Below are 14,419 nucleotides of genomic sequence, written 5' to 3'. Positions count from 1 at the left end.
CAAACAATCATATTTTTTATATTTGGTTGGTAATGCAATTCTCATATTTCTTCTAAACATAGCCAAACATTAACCATGTATTTCCCAAGTTGTATCTAAATACTACCCAAACAGTGACAATCCATTTGTAGGCAATGTATTACACCCATAATATATTTCACAAACAATATATTTCCAAATAATCAATCGGCTCCTTAAAGCCCACCTCCAAATTGTATCATAAATGTAATTTTGATATAAAAATTTCTTAAGATGGCTTGAGAATCTATTTTCATCCGTAATTATAAAATCTTAACCTTTAAAAATGGTTCAAATCAAATAGATCTATAAACACATTAAAACCTTGAAAATGGATGGTTCATATAATGTGTTACAAAATACACTATTTTACGGATTTAAAATCTTTTTTTCTTTTAATATTAATATAGCTCGATATCTAGATGAATAATTAGAGGGTTTTCCAATATCCAAACACCCTTTTATGATGGATTTTTGAGGTGAAACTTTAATTCTACACTTCAAGGTTGCAACCTTATATAAATGTTTTCCATACTTTCATGAGATAATTGATTCTTCTAAAATTTTCTGCATAATATACGATTCTCATAAAAAATTTCCTTTATTTTTTTTAAAAGGTTATCTTTCCTAGGTATTTTAGTTCCAAATAGTTAACCATGTCCCCTCGTACATGCTAATTGCAATTTTATTCTTCTTGAAGAGATCAGCATTTGCCTCACCTCAATTGGAGAAAATAAGGACCCTTTCTAGCTCAATAACTCAAAACAAAAGACATTTTTTTACTCCCTCTCCCCTAGAAAACAAGGACTTTATTCTAGCTCAATATCTCAATCGAATTAACATTTTTTACTCGCTCTCAGACACTCACACGGAGCATTTCAAAGACTTAAATTGGCCCATCATTCGGCCATATGGACAGGCCAAAACGTTGGATTTGGCTCATGAAGTTGGCATTAACTGTAGTGCCGATTTTGCTCTAAATGCCAAATCAAAAGGGCCAATGACCAATTCCAATGCGAGTATCGGTCAAATTCAGTTGGCCCACTGTAATTTCAAATTTCCAACAAAAGACAATCGACCAGTCATTCAAGAGGAAAAGAGAATAAACAAAGCCATTGGAAACAATAGCAGGCCGATTCAACTATATTTTGACCCAATGGAAGGAAAGAAAACCAGCAGATATTATAAGAAAAAGTTATATTAATGTAAATGTTAAGCCACAGTGGAACAGCTAAAGGCAAGCTAAAAAAGAGAGAATCCAATGAATACCATTAGACGATATGGGGTAAATGGGCTTGGAGTCCCACATTTTATTTCCAATGAAAAATGAATCACAAACTTCAGCAAAACTCAAGAGAGAAGAAAAAAAGATGAGTAGTAGTATTAGATATAAAAAATGTCTATACATACAGGTTTTTATTCTCCACCACCACCTATCGCCGAGGTTCATTCCATGTCTTGCCCTCGAAGAACTCACCAAGCATCCGATCGAGATCCTCAGGAGTATATCTAATATACTTTTGAGGGTTCTTTCCACTCTCGACCAAGGGCCTGCAATTTTTCATATGTAAGTGCAAAACTCTCAGCCGTTTCTTAACACGTAAGAATGTATATCAAGATATATCAAAAGACAAACATTGCATAACAATGATATACCACCAAAATGTCAAGACTTATTTTTATTATTGTGTCATATATTATTGTATCTGTTTATGTTGATTGGAACATAATGCTTGAGCTGAAGAGCCCATGAATGGGGCTAACCACGAGACAGACAGTTGATCAAATCAATCGGATATTCGTTGGGAGAGATATCAGAGTTTGTTGAACTTATAAGAAGCCATGGAAACTTACCAGGATTAAATAACTACTACTTATTGAATCACCAAAATTTCTAAAAACTAAAATAAAATAAAATAAAAACACTTATAGAAAAATTAGGACTCCCAGAAATATGGTGAATACTTTTCAGAAAGAAATGGAATGGATCAGGCAACTCCCTTAACAACTTCGGCTTCTGTGCCATTTTCATAGCCTTGTCTTCTGAATTTTTTTAACAGCAGCAGCATTAGAGCAATCTTTTATAAATCAGTGGTATTTATAAGTAGCATCCAAAATATATCACTCAATTTTCTCCAGAACGACCAATATGCAAAGACATATATGCACAAAAAAACCATACACACAAGAGAGAGAGAGAGAGAGAGAGAGAGAGAGAGAGAGGTCATTTGAGCATGTGGTCATACCCGAATCGTTTGATGAAAGATCTGTATGCAGGCAACAAAACTTCAGCCACTGCCAACCTTAGCGATTCTCGCAACTCGCTGTCAGGAACAGTCCATTGAGACTGTCTCTGATGAAGTTCCTCAAATTGCAAGTTGAAATTCTTGAACCTGAATCAAGAAGAACAGACAAATTTCATCAGTTACTACCTCAATTAACACTAGAATTTGACTTGGCCAATTAAAAAAAATAAAAACAAAACTCTACTTCTAATGTGGTTTCCATACTTGTCTTTCACTGCCACTCTCGAGACCCCACTGCTGTTCCCACTATCATTTCCCATCCCACTACCACCACCAGATGAACTCAAACCTTGCACAGAGAGACACTGAAGGATCTGGAAAAGATAAAAGAAGCACCACTTGTTAAATTCAACCAAAATATTATCCCACAGCACGTCAGTTGTCAAATGTGGTGAAGAGTTATATATGCCATGCACATCAAGAGCCGATCAAGTCTCTTTGCTTTTATAAAAGAGGGTCCTTGAGAACAAATGACCATATTAATAGCTCTTTCTTCTAGTTAGCTGGTGGTAGTTATGAGAAAGAAAGCAGATGGTTTTTCAAAGAGAGATCAGAGCACTTCATCAACCGGCTAGGACTCCTACAATGTCATTGTCTGGGCTACCTTGGAGGGGATTCCTAGAATGCCAACTATGGAAATAACAAAGAGGTCAAATCCTGCGGAGATATACTGAAAAGATTTACGAAGTCTGAAAATTGATAAGTTTGTATCCCAAGTACATAATCTCACATGAGAATATCATAAAAATGAGGTAACAACGTGACTCCAATGAGCATTTAGCTACCACACTATCCAAGGAAAATTTTGATAAAAAATAATAGAGAACCCTATATGATGGTAGCAGAAATAGAATGGAAATTTCCGAAGGTTTTGGAATGAAGGAATGCTCTGCCAAACCTAAAATCTGGAAGATTTTTAAAAATCACATGTATCAAATAATTCCAAGAATCCAAAAAGGAGAAAATTAGAAAGATGTCAAGCTAAAGCCCACAACTCTTGAAGACCAAAATGGGCACGCTCAAAATGGTGCCATACGCGCATGATTTACAAAGAGAGCATTGCTATCCAGCATGAAAATGAGTGAACTAGTCTAGCAAAATAGAACCTTGCCCCATGCAACTCTCTTATACTGATTGGCGTGCTGCTGAACTATTCTTCTATGCCTTTGCACCCAGTCATCTCCCAACAAATCCTTTGCTTCTGACCTGACAATGGAAGGAGTATTAAAAATATATACTTCTGACCTGACAATGGAAGGACGATTAAAAATATATGTACAATGAGGGATGTGACTTTCTTTCAAAATACCTGCGAACTGATCTGACCATGTAGTGTATATTATTCATGAGAAAAAGTTGGGTCAATGCTGGATCCTTGTAATTCTTAGACTTCCCCTCCAAATTAGTCTGGAGAGCAGCCATTATTCGCATTGTTACTGTAGCCAACTGGGAATTTGGACCACCTCCATTTTCATTTTCCTGGAAAAGCTGCTTCAATGTAGATTGGTAGCTGCATAATGTTGGTACAGGATTCCATAAAATCACTCACAAGCAGTATAATGGATCAGAAAATACAATGGATATAGAAATTGAGGCAAAGAATAAATTATGAAGGAAAGCTGACTTATTATGGTAGCTAAATGCTTCGTTATTAACTTTCTAACATGAAAACTATAAATTTTATATCAGCTTATAATTATGGCTTCAGGGTCCCACGGAATTATGAATTGGTCCATAGAGGATGCAGCTTAAAACAGAGAGGGGCAGCATTTGAGCAGTCATTTCCTAAGATAAAGGTTGTATGTGTTTTGGGTGGTTAGCTACCAACATAAACCTAACCAGTAAACACAAACATATAAAATTGGGAATCTAGTGTAAGTGGCCAGAGGCAGCCATCAAGACTGATAAACAACTGTTTTTTGAAACAAACAACCGTTGGGATAAAAAAAAAAAAGGATTGACAATAAATTGTAACTGAATGAGAAGAGCTGGATTTTTATTATGGCTTCTCACATCATAGATTCCCAGTACGGCCATTGACCTTCTCAGAATGAATAAGTACTATCAAATGTTGTAAATTTGTTGAGTTTTAGGAGGTTTTGGAACGAGAGAATAATGGAATTTTGGGGAGGTTGTGCAGTGGCGAGGGGAGGGTGGGGGGGTTGTGGACAAAATAAGATTGGCCATGATCTCATAGGTATTGGTTAGAAAATAATTTCTGGGGTTTAAGATTTGACACTATCCTAGAATTACAATAAAATATTGTTGTGTTAGCGGATGAAAACTCCAAAAAGAAAGGTGATAGTAGCCAACCTCATGACTTAACTCAAGCTAGGTTTTGTTGATCATTTGAAACTGTATGCCTGGCTTGGGTTCGGCCTGGTTGGCTATAGCCCTGACCTGGCCTGTTGGAAGGGCCAGGTCCACACTCTTCCTTTATATGTGGCAGGGCAAAGGCTAGGCCATGAACTGCCCAGCCTGCATCGTGCCGGACCATGATCTGCACAGCCCAGGCTGGGCCCTACAGGCTAATATGTAGGCTGAGGCCAGCAATGCCAGGACGAATCGCCCAGCCCATTGCCAGGCCAATTTTAATGGCAATCTGGCATTACCAGAGTTGAGCAAGATAGTCAAAAAATGAGAGGGAAAAATCCCAACGTGAAAATTTTTGGGGTAAATATAGGAAGAACATATCAAATATCGAAAGGAGTGTGTGCAGACCAGATCATTCTGAGGTCGCAACTCCAAGGGCCATTTTCTTTCATTGGCCAGGGTGCCGGAGTCAGACAACATTCCGGGATAGGCAAACCTGCATTTAAGGTAAGGAATAGTTGCTTCACACAACCTTTGTGTGATATCAGCACCAAGCCATCTACAGAGGGTTGGTAATAGACTTTATGTTCCTTCCCATTGAAGGCCATTTAGTCTCCCTGGCTTTGGAGCATATTTTTGTAGGTCCATTATTAGCACCCCTAGCAATTGAAGGGGGTCTGACTGAATGTGATAACATAGACAGACGTCACTGTCACTTGACAGTGGCATTCGGAACACTTCCAAAGCAGTAGAAGCTACTACTTTGCATATACAGCCATGCATAGGGGTAACTAAAGGCTAATTTCTTGCAGATAAATTATTAGGTCAATTCTAAGTCTAAGAATTCTACGCATAGAGGGGTAACTAAAGGCTAATTTCTTGCCTATAAATTATTAGGTCAATTCTAAGTCTAAGAATTCTACGCATAGAGCTTAGCATAACTTTAGATTCTTATTAATAAAATGTGCTTAAAAACAGACCTATTTTCTATAAAATTCCGATAAACCATAATTTGTAAACAGTAGCATTTAAAGAACCCTTAGGGCAATAAACGCAAAAATCCATGATTTAAAGGTCAGAAACAGCACAGCTCTTAAAATCTCAAAGTCATTAAAATGAATTATCAATTATAACATAGTTAGGTCTGCAGGTACAGAATGAAAAGAATGATTGAATTATAAATAGTATCAGATTATGGGGGGGAAGGTAAAAACCAAAACAGGTAGCTGCCTCACCATTATTGTTACCATGAGTTTTGTGATTATTTATTGAACATGAATTTCTAATATTTAAGAAATTAATATCAAATTCTCCAGATAAATTGTCAGAGAGAAAAACTTACTCAAATAGGAACTTCACATAGTTAATTACATAACTAGTAAGAGGATGAACAGTTCCATCCAAAACTGCAGTCTTTGTAGCATCCTTTTCAACTGCTTCTTCAAAATCGCCAAAAGTTTCATGAGCAGTTTGTGCCAGCCGCTTTGTTAAACTCAAAGCTGCTTCTCGCATTTCAGTACATGCCTTTCCTTCAAAAAGTGTTTCAATCTGCATGGCACATATACGCTAATTAGTGAAAACGTGAAGGTGCAGAAATTTAATCTGGCAATGATCAAATTACCATTCGACAAGCGTTTCCAATTTTTTAAAACTTCATAGTTACCGGGATCTCCCAACATAGGAGGCGATCCCACTCCGGAATCTCGCTCTAGCACTCTGAGAAAGAGATCTCAGTTTTTTAATTTTGGGATATGGATCCCCATTGTTAGGGATCTGGATTCCTATTATCAGGGATCTTGATTCCAACCTTAACAACCAAAGCACCAACCAAACATATGATTTTCTTTAGTTATAGCTAGCTAGCAACACAACTATATTTTTGATAGTCACATTGCTTGCTAGCTATAAATAATGGGATCCCTATTTTAAAGAGTATATACAACCATTTGAGAGCAAGATCCCCAAAGGGTTGGGATGAAGATCCCAAAAGGTAAGGTTCAAGATCCTGAAAAGGTTGGGATCTCTAGATCCCGAACATATGCATTTTACGGATGGCACTCTTAGCCATAGGGATTTTCTAGCATTTCACAATCCCCAGCTCCCAATCCCAATCCTAATACCGCTCTAGGTCCCACTCCTGATCCCAACAACCATGCTTCAAATGAATTTCCAATTTCTTGATATTGCGGTCAAATTAAAAAACATTCAAAATTGTGGCATGAACTGGAGCAACAAACTCACACTCAATTTAGTTCGTTGAAGAACATTGGAATAGCCCTAAAAACAAAGGACCTAGTTATCTTTAATTCTCATCGCTTTTAAGGCATTATTAGGAAGAACAATAATCCATGTGGGAACTATTGGATCAAAGTGGGATTCAACAACAGAGGTTAACTTGAAAAGTTTGATGGCCCTGAGGCCATCCAATGTTCCTCTGATCCTGTATATCTACCGTCTACTAGCAAAGGTTGCTTCATGCTCAATAGATTGGTGATGTTGGTTTACCTTGTGCATGCACAACTTTGTATAAATTGGAACCCATAGCCAATAGGCCTAACAAACCTAATTTAGGCGAGGGGGAGCAGCATATGTTTCATGAGACACTTCAAAAAAACTATATGGGGGGGGGGGGGGGGGGGATTTTTGAAAATATCACTGTACATGCATTTAAAGAGACATTGGGTAACTAAAAGATCGTTGAAGACTTAGTTCATGAGCGTCTGAGTTAACTTAATATAAGATAATTAAACAAAGAGGATATTTCTCCAAAGTATCCCAGATGTACAAGAGACTTTCGTCAATTTAAGCCAACCTCTAGATAGAAAACAATTCAGAAGAATAATGAAGACAAGGCCCAAGAACCATATCATGAAATAAAGAAAAGAAGAAAGGACAACACACACAAAATCAAGATTTAAAAAATGAAACAAATGAAAGAGACTCACAATATGGTACAACTGATCAAACACAATTTTTTTTAACAATGGGGTTTTTCTTTGGAGACACAAAACAGTAACTGGAAAGTTGCTGAAATTCTCTCCCCCCCACCATTAATCAACAAAATTGCCGTTGAAATTCTAGACTGAAATATTTATTAATCCATCAATATTGATTAATTAGACTCTTATTCAAAGCTTGTTTCATGAAGATACAGAAACAAAAGAATTTCAATTACATCATATGCCTGGAGCACTCTTCCATATGGATGCTGAGATGCCTTCGAGGACACTTGCTCTTAATATTACCAATTTTCATTACAATTTTAGGTTATTTGGTCAAGGTCATGACCAATGCACATGAAACTCCAACATACATCAGATCTCATGCATGAATAATAACATAAGAAATAAGTTCATATAAATAAGATTATATACAGAATATCAAATGGATCCTAACACATCAACGAGCAAAACAGGGACTCCTAACACTTGCTAGCAGCCAGCAAAAGTATGGAAATAAGTGCATAAACACTATTAGAAATAGGAAGTTGGTAACATAAAGATGTATAAAATTTGAAGCAATTCCAAATAGAGGCATGGATCCTGAACACTGAGTGTTAAACGGGAATAAAATGACCATAGATTGCTCCAGGAAAAAGCACAAGTATATAAAGCCATCTTATGAGCTGTTCAAATTGCATCAGGAAAGCGGTACACCCATGAATTGGCTAACTCCTAATTAGAAGGATGCAATTTTTCCACTACTGCAGTTTCTACTTTTGCTAATCAAAGTAAAATATGAAAGTTGATGGTTAAGGAAAAAAATAGAAAATGATCCCCTTTCCCCCAGACAATTCTTCCAAATGCAGTAAATGTTGCTTAAGTTATTAAAAACATAAAGCCAACAACTGACTAATTTACCACCATTCACTTTTCCAAAAAAAGAAGATATAAACCCAGGTGACAGTTTGAGAATGGAATACAAGATACCTCTGGCTGTAGTTCATGCATTACTTCATACATATCAAGAAGTACAAATAGTTTTTCAGGGGATCTCTTGCTTTTGGCAATAGCCTCTCCAAAACTAAGGAGCATCGTGACACTGTTTGCAGTTACTTCAGCAAAGCATTGATCCCTGAGACTATCGATCCCTTCAAAAATCTGATCACAAACTTTTCTCTCCCCAGTAAATAGTAGTTTGACCTGTTTCAAACATGAAAGAATAATTAACTATTCAACTAAAACAATGATCATATATCCAGGCTGTGGAAGTCTGGACAATATCTTACAGCAATACGCATATAGTGAATCCAATTGCCAATTTTAGCCTCCAAGACCTCCCACTGCATCTTTTGTACATCATCTTTACTAAGCTTTTCAACACCAAGCTTGCGAAGGCTTTGCTCCATAATAGAAGCACGTGTATCCCTGAGCGTGCAAAGTTGAATGTCAATCCTGAATGATGCTCAATGCTAGGAAAAGCATGGGAATCAAAACATCCACACAAACAAGAAACATGCTTTCTTCATATGAGCACAACATTTTCACGTCCCTAGGAAAATTGGGGGAGCATGTATGAGAAAACTTTCAGAAATAGTACAGAGAATATAAGCACTATAAATAATACAGGTTAATGGGAATTACTCAGAAGAATTCTTCTAATTTCTTTCTCTTTTGTCTTTCATTTACTTGAACAATAAGTAGTGCATAATAAAATAGTATATTAGGAAAATAAACAAATAGAAGATCTGCTTAGGGTTAATACACTATGAAGAAAAAAAAAAGATAATCACATTATCTTCCAAATGCCCACGTCCATTGTCAAGAAGTTGGGCTTACATGATACGTGTGGCTTCCTATGGAATGGAGCGCGTGCCACCCATAAGCTCTATCCGAGTCAATGGGAAATGGTTTGTAAACCTAAGTGGACAGGCAGGTAAGCTCAGCATTGGGAGCCTCAAGCACTGTAACAGTGAACTGCTAGGCAAGTGGTAGCGGTGTTTTGTGCAAAGCCATAATCACCATGGCAGCATGTTGTGAAACATAAATACGACACTAACGACCCTGGGTGACTGCCAAACGGCCCGGACACTGCCTGAGCATCACAGCCTGGAAAACCATCACCAACCTGCTTATTGAAAGTCTCCAATCAAATCAGATTTGCAGCCAAGAAAGGCAATCAAATTAGATTTTGGCATGATCTGCGACATGTCTTCCCTAGTCTCCATCATAATGCAGCTAAAAAGGACATCACAATGTCATGATCCTATGAAATATTTAATGACCAGCTTGTGCAGACCCCCTGCTTCTGCAGAGATCTCAACGGCTTGGAAGCCTCGGACCTGATCTCCCCCTCGGCAGTACCTCAATGCCATTTTATCCCAGACAACAAGACAGAATTCTATGGTCCCCTTCCCCATCCGAGTCTTTCTCAGCCACCTCCTATACGGCCCTCCCCTACCCAAACCCAAGCCGGGCCATAGCTGGGCTTTCTCACTATCAAACTGATGTATTAGGTATGGTAAAGAGAAGGAATCAATTCCCTTGGTTTATCCACTGCAAGTTCACAACTCAAATATGACCCTTCCTACGAGATTTATTGAACCTCTTCTGGGTCAACCCAGCCTCCATAGAAACCTATTTCATCTTACATATCACCCACTTTACTGATAAGGGTATTTCACTCTGGCTCTCGCAATGGCCACCACAATTTGGAGGCATCTAGATTTCATGACACAGGTGAAACTTCATAGAATCCGAGAGTACCCTGGCATCCATCAAAGATCAAAACAAGGCAACAATCATGTTTTAGGCCCGAATCTGCAAAGATCTTAAATCATACTACCCTTTGGACATAGAGAACCAATGGAAACACATTATACAGTCTACCCAGTCAGAATCTCAAGATCATCTCTGTGGGAGCCACCTCCTCAGCAAGTTACACTTCCATGGAAGTTCCTGCAGTAACCCGGTGCCTGCAATGATTGGGCATATCTTTAGAAACCACAGAGGACACACCCTACTCGCGTTTTCCAGCCATGCAGGAATCGCAGATTCCACCCATGCCAAATCCAAAGCCCTACTTGTGGGACTCCAAAATCTCGAACAGGCCTGGGTCAAAACCTAGTGGTGAAGGCTATCTCTCATAACAGTCATAACTTGGGCGACAGGTGCCTCACCTCACTCCTGGCCATTGGAGAGCATCTTCAGTCAAAATTTTCACATATATAGGTCAATACAAGTCTCTTTCAACAACAATTAGAGAGAGGAAAACGCCATAACCAATTCCCAGGCCAATGATGGGGTCGGCTTACTGGCCCTACTCAGCTCTCAACCGCAGCTAGTAGAAGGAAACTGAGCCCGTCATTTGGACCAAAAGATCCTTCTGAACAAACAATAGTTGCCACATTCTTGTTGTCCTTGCCATATCATACCCAATTTTGCATACCTCATAGGCTTGTACAATTAACAAAAAGTGAATTCACTAAAAAAAAGAAGAACCTAATCACAGGCATACATGAATACATTCCATCACCTGTGGTTTGTGCGCACACAACACAAACAACCGAAGCAATAAAGGAAAAAATACAGAGGGAAGTAGGTGCACAAACAAAAATTACAGAAACAAACAAATGGTGAGACCATAACAGGAGAACTCCTACAAAAGTAAATTAACAAACCTGTATGTTTTTAAGCATTGCTGTTGATGACCAGCTTGCACCATACGAGTAGCCAAATCATGGAGCAATGGCATTATCCTTGGTGGAATAAGAGTTGGAAGTGTGGGGACTACACCTTCTGTACTTTTCACCTGATGGTCAGGTTGATGGCCAGGACTCTTACCACTTGAATCACCTTGGTCCCCATGTGACCCAGTAGAAGGCCTCATAGAGTTTGGGAGGCACTCAAAAAGACGATCAGGTTCCACAACCTTGCTGAAATTCAAAATTCAGAGCCTCAAAATGTTTATGACAATTGAACAATAACTAGGTATAAAGTATCACAACAAGAATCATACCACTGGACTAATCACCCGACAATTGACTTTTGCATATTAATCCAATGGATATTTCTGTTGTAGGTTAGAGATGCATAGGATCAACTCTCTACATGCAATTGGTAAGAAATTGCAAATTGCATACAACTTTTTCCAAGATAGTAGAGTTTTTGGCATGCCTGTGCTGGTATATATGACATCAGAATCAATCCTAAGCTAGTTTAACTCTTTAATTTTCTTGTGTTTGCAAAAATATAAATTGCAGACCATTGAAGAGGTTCCCCAATATTATTAGGAGAAATACTATTCCTAGAGAAAGACTACACCAGTGGTATTCCTAGTGGTCCCACATAAAGTTTTAAATGCAGCTCCATAAATGTTAATGATCAAAATAAATACTTATTTACAAGAATGAACCTGTAAGCGGAGAGGAGTTGTTTAAACTCCTCTTCCAGCTTTTGCATGGCCTTGGCAAGCAACCCATTGGCATGATTAAGGACACCATCACTGCTTTTGAAGCTTTTGTTGCAGCTGAAAAACTGAACATTGCTTCTTAACTGATCAACGGCCTCTAGGTAGCCACCCAAGTCCTCATGTGGCCCTTTCATTATTTTGGCCTCAACCTACATTGTTTGGCAAGGGACAAAAGCAGTAGATAAACACAAACAGATTACAAATTCACAATAAAATCTTGCCATATTAAGCAGGAGGACTTCACTTATCAAAATTTCAATGATCAGTTAAGAAGTTAGCATAATTCACCATGTGTTATACCATATAACAATCTTATATTGAGAAAGAAGGAATATCCACAAGCAAACCCAAATTCACAAACCTGGCGAGAGATGTCAAACTGAGCTAATATAACCTCAGCTGACTTTAATGTTTTATCAATGTTTTCATGGGCTTTTCTGATAGCATGCGTACGGACCTGTAAAGTTAAAGAGTAGGGTAAATTAATAAACCGATAAACACGTCACTTTGACATGGATATCCAAAAACCTCTCACTATGAATCTCCAGAAAGAAGGTTCTAACTCAATCATTCACATCGTTTCCAACACATGCAATCAAGTTCTTAATACAAAGTGAATTTCCCCAAAGTCTGTTCAATCAACATCTATAAAAACAAGAAAAACATATAAGTATGTTTCAAGAGTAGCATGAAAACCCAACAAGAAATACTTGTCTAGCCTAAACTGTACATGGATGTTTGCTTTCGTTAAGCCTTGTTATTGGGAAAGTTTTGCCCAAAATCAAAGTACCTAAAACGTCTTAATTGATTATATTACAAAGCACCACTTTTTTGTCCCATGAAGGGAACGCTTTTGTGAAAATAAATAAAATTAAAAATTAAAAATGAAAAATCATATCTTGCACAAAAAAAGCCCAATTTCAACAACATCAAAAGTTATAATGAATGAACATAAAGTTCCCATGTCAACACAGAAACCCTAGCTTCAAAATCCTAATCTTTCACATCAAACAACAATAAATGACACATAAATCAACCTGCATCATCACATTTTGAAGAAATGGGTTTTGACCAGACAAAAACTCAAAAACGAAAACTTAAAATGCATTACGCATGTCAAATTAACAACCTTTCCCCCCAAAAACCACAATTTCCATTATCAACACCCAAATATTAAATGATAACTGCCATTTATGAACTCCATCTACAACTAGACTATGCCAAAACCATATAATTACTCAACGATCCATCAAAATTACTAAAATCAAGGTCAGCTGCAGCATTCAAGAAAAATCAAGTTTTCACCATGAATCTACAAGAAGTTTTACAATAAGGTTTCATGAGATTTAGGGTTAGAACTAGGGTTTACCTGGATTGGTCGCATCGCTGCTTCAAGGGCCGAGAGCCTATGATCAAAAGAACCCAATATAGAGACCATGTTCTCTGTGATGGTCTGGCTCTTTTGCAAGCTCTCTTTCATAGAGGCCGCGCGTTTCTGCAAGCTCTCCATGGCTAATGGAGCGCCCATTATCAGAGAGAGAAAGAGAGATCAAAGCTTTTTAAGCCATGGCTGCTTGTTTTATGTGGAATTATAATGGCAGCCAGCAAACAGGTTGGGTATTGTATATGGCACTTTCTCTCTCTTCATGCCATCATTTTTTTAGAGAGAGAAGATTACATAGGAGGCACCAACGCACCTGTCTGGTAATATAGGATTCCCAGCACGTGCTCTATGCTACGAAAGAGCTTTGAATTTTTTAAGAGAGAGAAAGTCGTGTGTAATTTCGACGACAGAAAATGGTAGTTGAAAAATATTTTTCATGAGATTAATTGTGAGTGTTTATTTCTCATATCCAAATTATATGAAAAAACTGCATTAGGATCAATTGTGTGGAAAATTTTCCATCTGATAATTTTTATTTACGTGACATGTGTACCAAATATGAATGTAAATAAATTCACCTAAAAAAAATTCTTATTATAAATAAAACATGGGTGCAGTTTGCCTACAGATCCATTAGTAGGTGTAGAGATAAGGTGCACCTCCAAATTTTATCATGATATATAATTTTTATGTAAAACGTTTTTAAGATTATCTCAAAATCTATTTTTATATCCAATTATAAAATTTTAAATTTAAAAAATATTTAAAATCAATTAGATCTATAAACATATGGAAATCTTGAAAATGGACGGTGTAGATAATATGTTGTAAAATGCACTATTTTTTATACTTAAAATCTTTTTATTTTTCATAGTCATACATCTCGATGTCGAGATGATCAATCAAAGGGTTTTTCAACATTAAAACTACCTTTTCCAATGGATTTTTGAGGGGCATCCGTAGCTCTACATTATAAGGTAGCATCCTT

At 37.4% G+C, this 14,419-nt stretch overlaps 1 protein-coding gene across 1 annotated transcript; it reads right to left on the bottom strand.

Moving 5' to 3' along the window:
• Positions 1-1,299: 1,299 nt before the first annotated feature.
• Positions 1,300-13,603, bottom strand: LOC18444439 (exocyst complex component EXO70A1). Its single transcript, XM_006854612.4, has 12 exons — positions 13,417-13,603; positions 12,409-12,504; positions 11,991-12,196; positions 11,257-11,511; positions 8,866-9,004; positions 8,567-8,779; positions 5,980-6,185; positions 3,634-3,834; positions 3,431-3,530; positions 2,529-2,638; positions 2,265-2,411; positions 1,300-1,569 (listed from the first exon to the last, which is right to left on the bottom strand). Exons 1-12 carry the CDS (start codon positions 13,573-13,575, stop codon positions 1,452-1,454), a joined length of 1,950 nt encoding a protein of 649 aa, XP_006854674.1. The 5' UTR covers positions 13,576-13,603; the 3' UTR covers positions 1,300-1,451.
• Between the last annotated feature and the right edge of the window lie 816 nt (positions 13,604-14,419).

The sequence above is a fragment of the Amborella trichopoda genome, chromosome 11 (genome assembly GCF_054954075.1).
Source record: "Amborella trichopoda isolate Santa Cruz 75 chromosome 11, AtrichopodaSantaCruz75HAP2 v2.0, whole genome shotgun sequence".
Lineage (NCBI taxonomy): Eukaryota > Viridiplantae > Streptophyta > Magnoliopsida > Amborellales > Amborellaceae > Amborella > Amborella trichopoda.
This window is presented reverse-complemented; position numbering and strand designations above follow the sequence as displayed.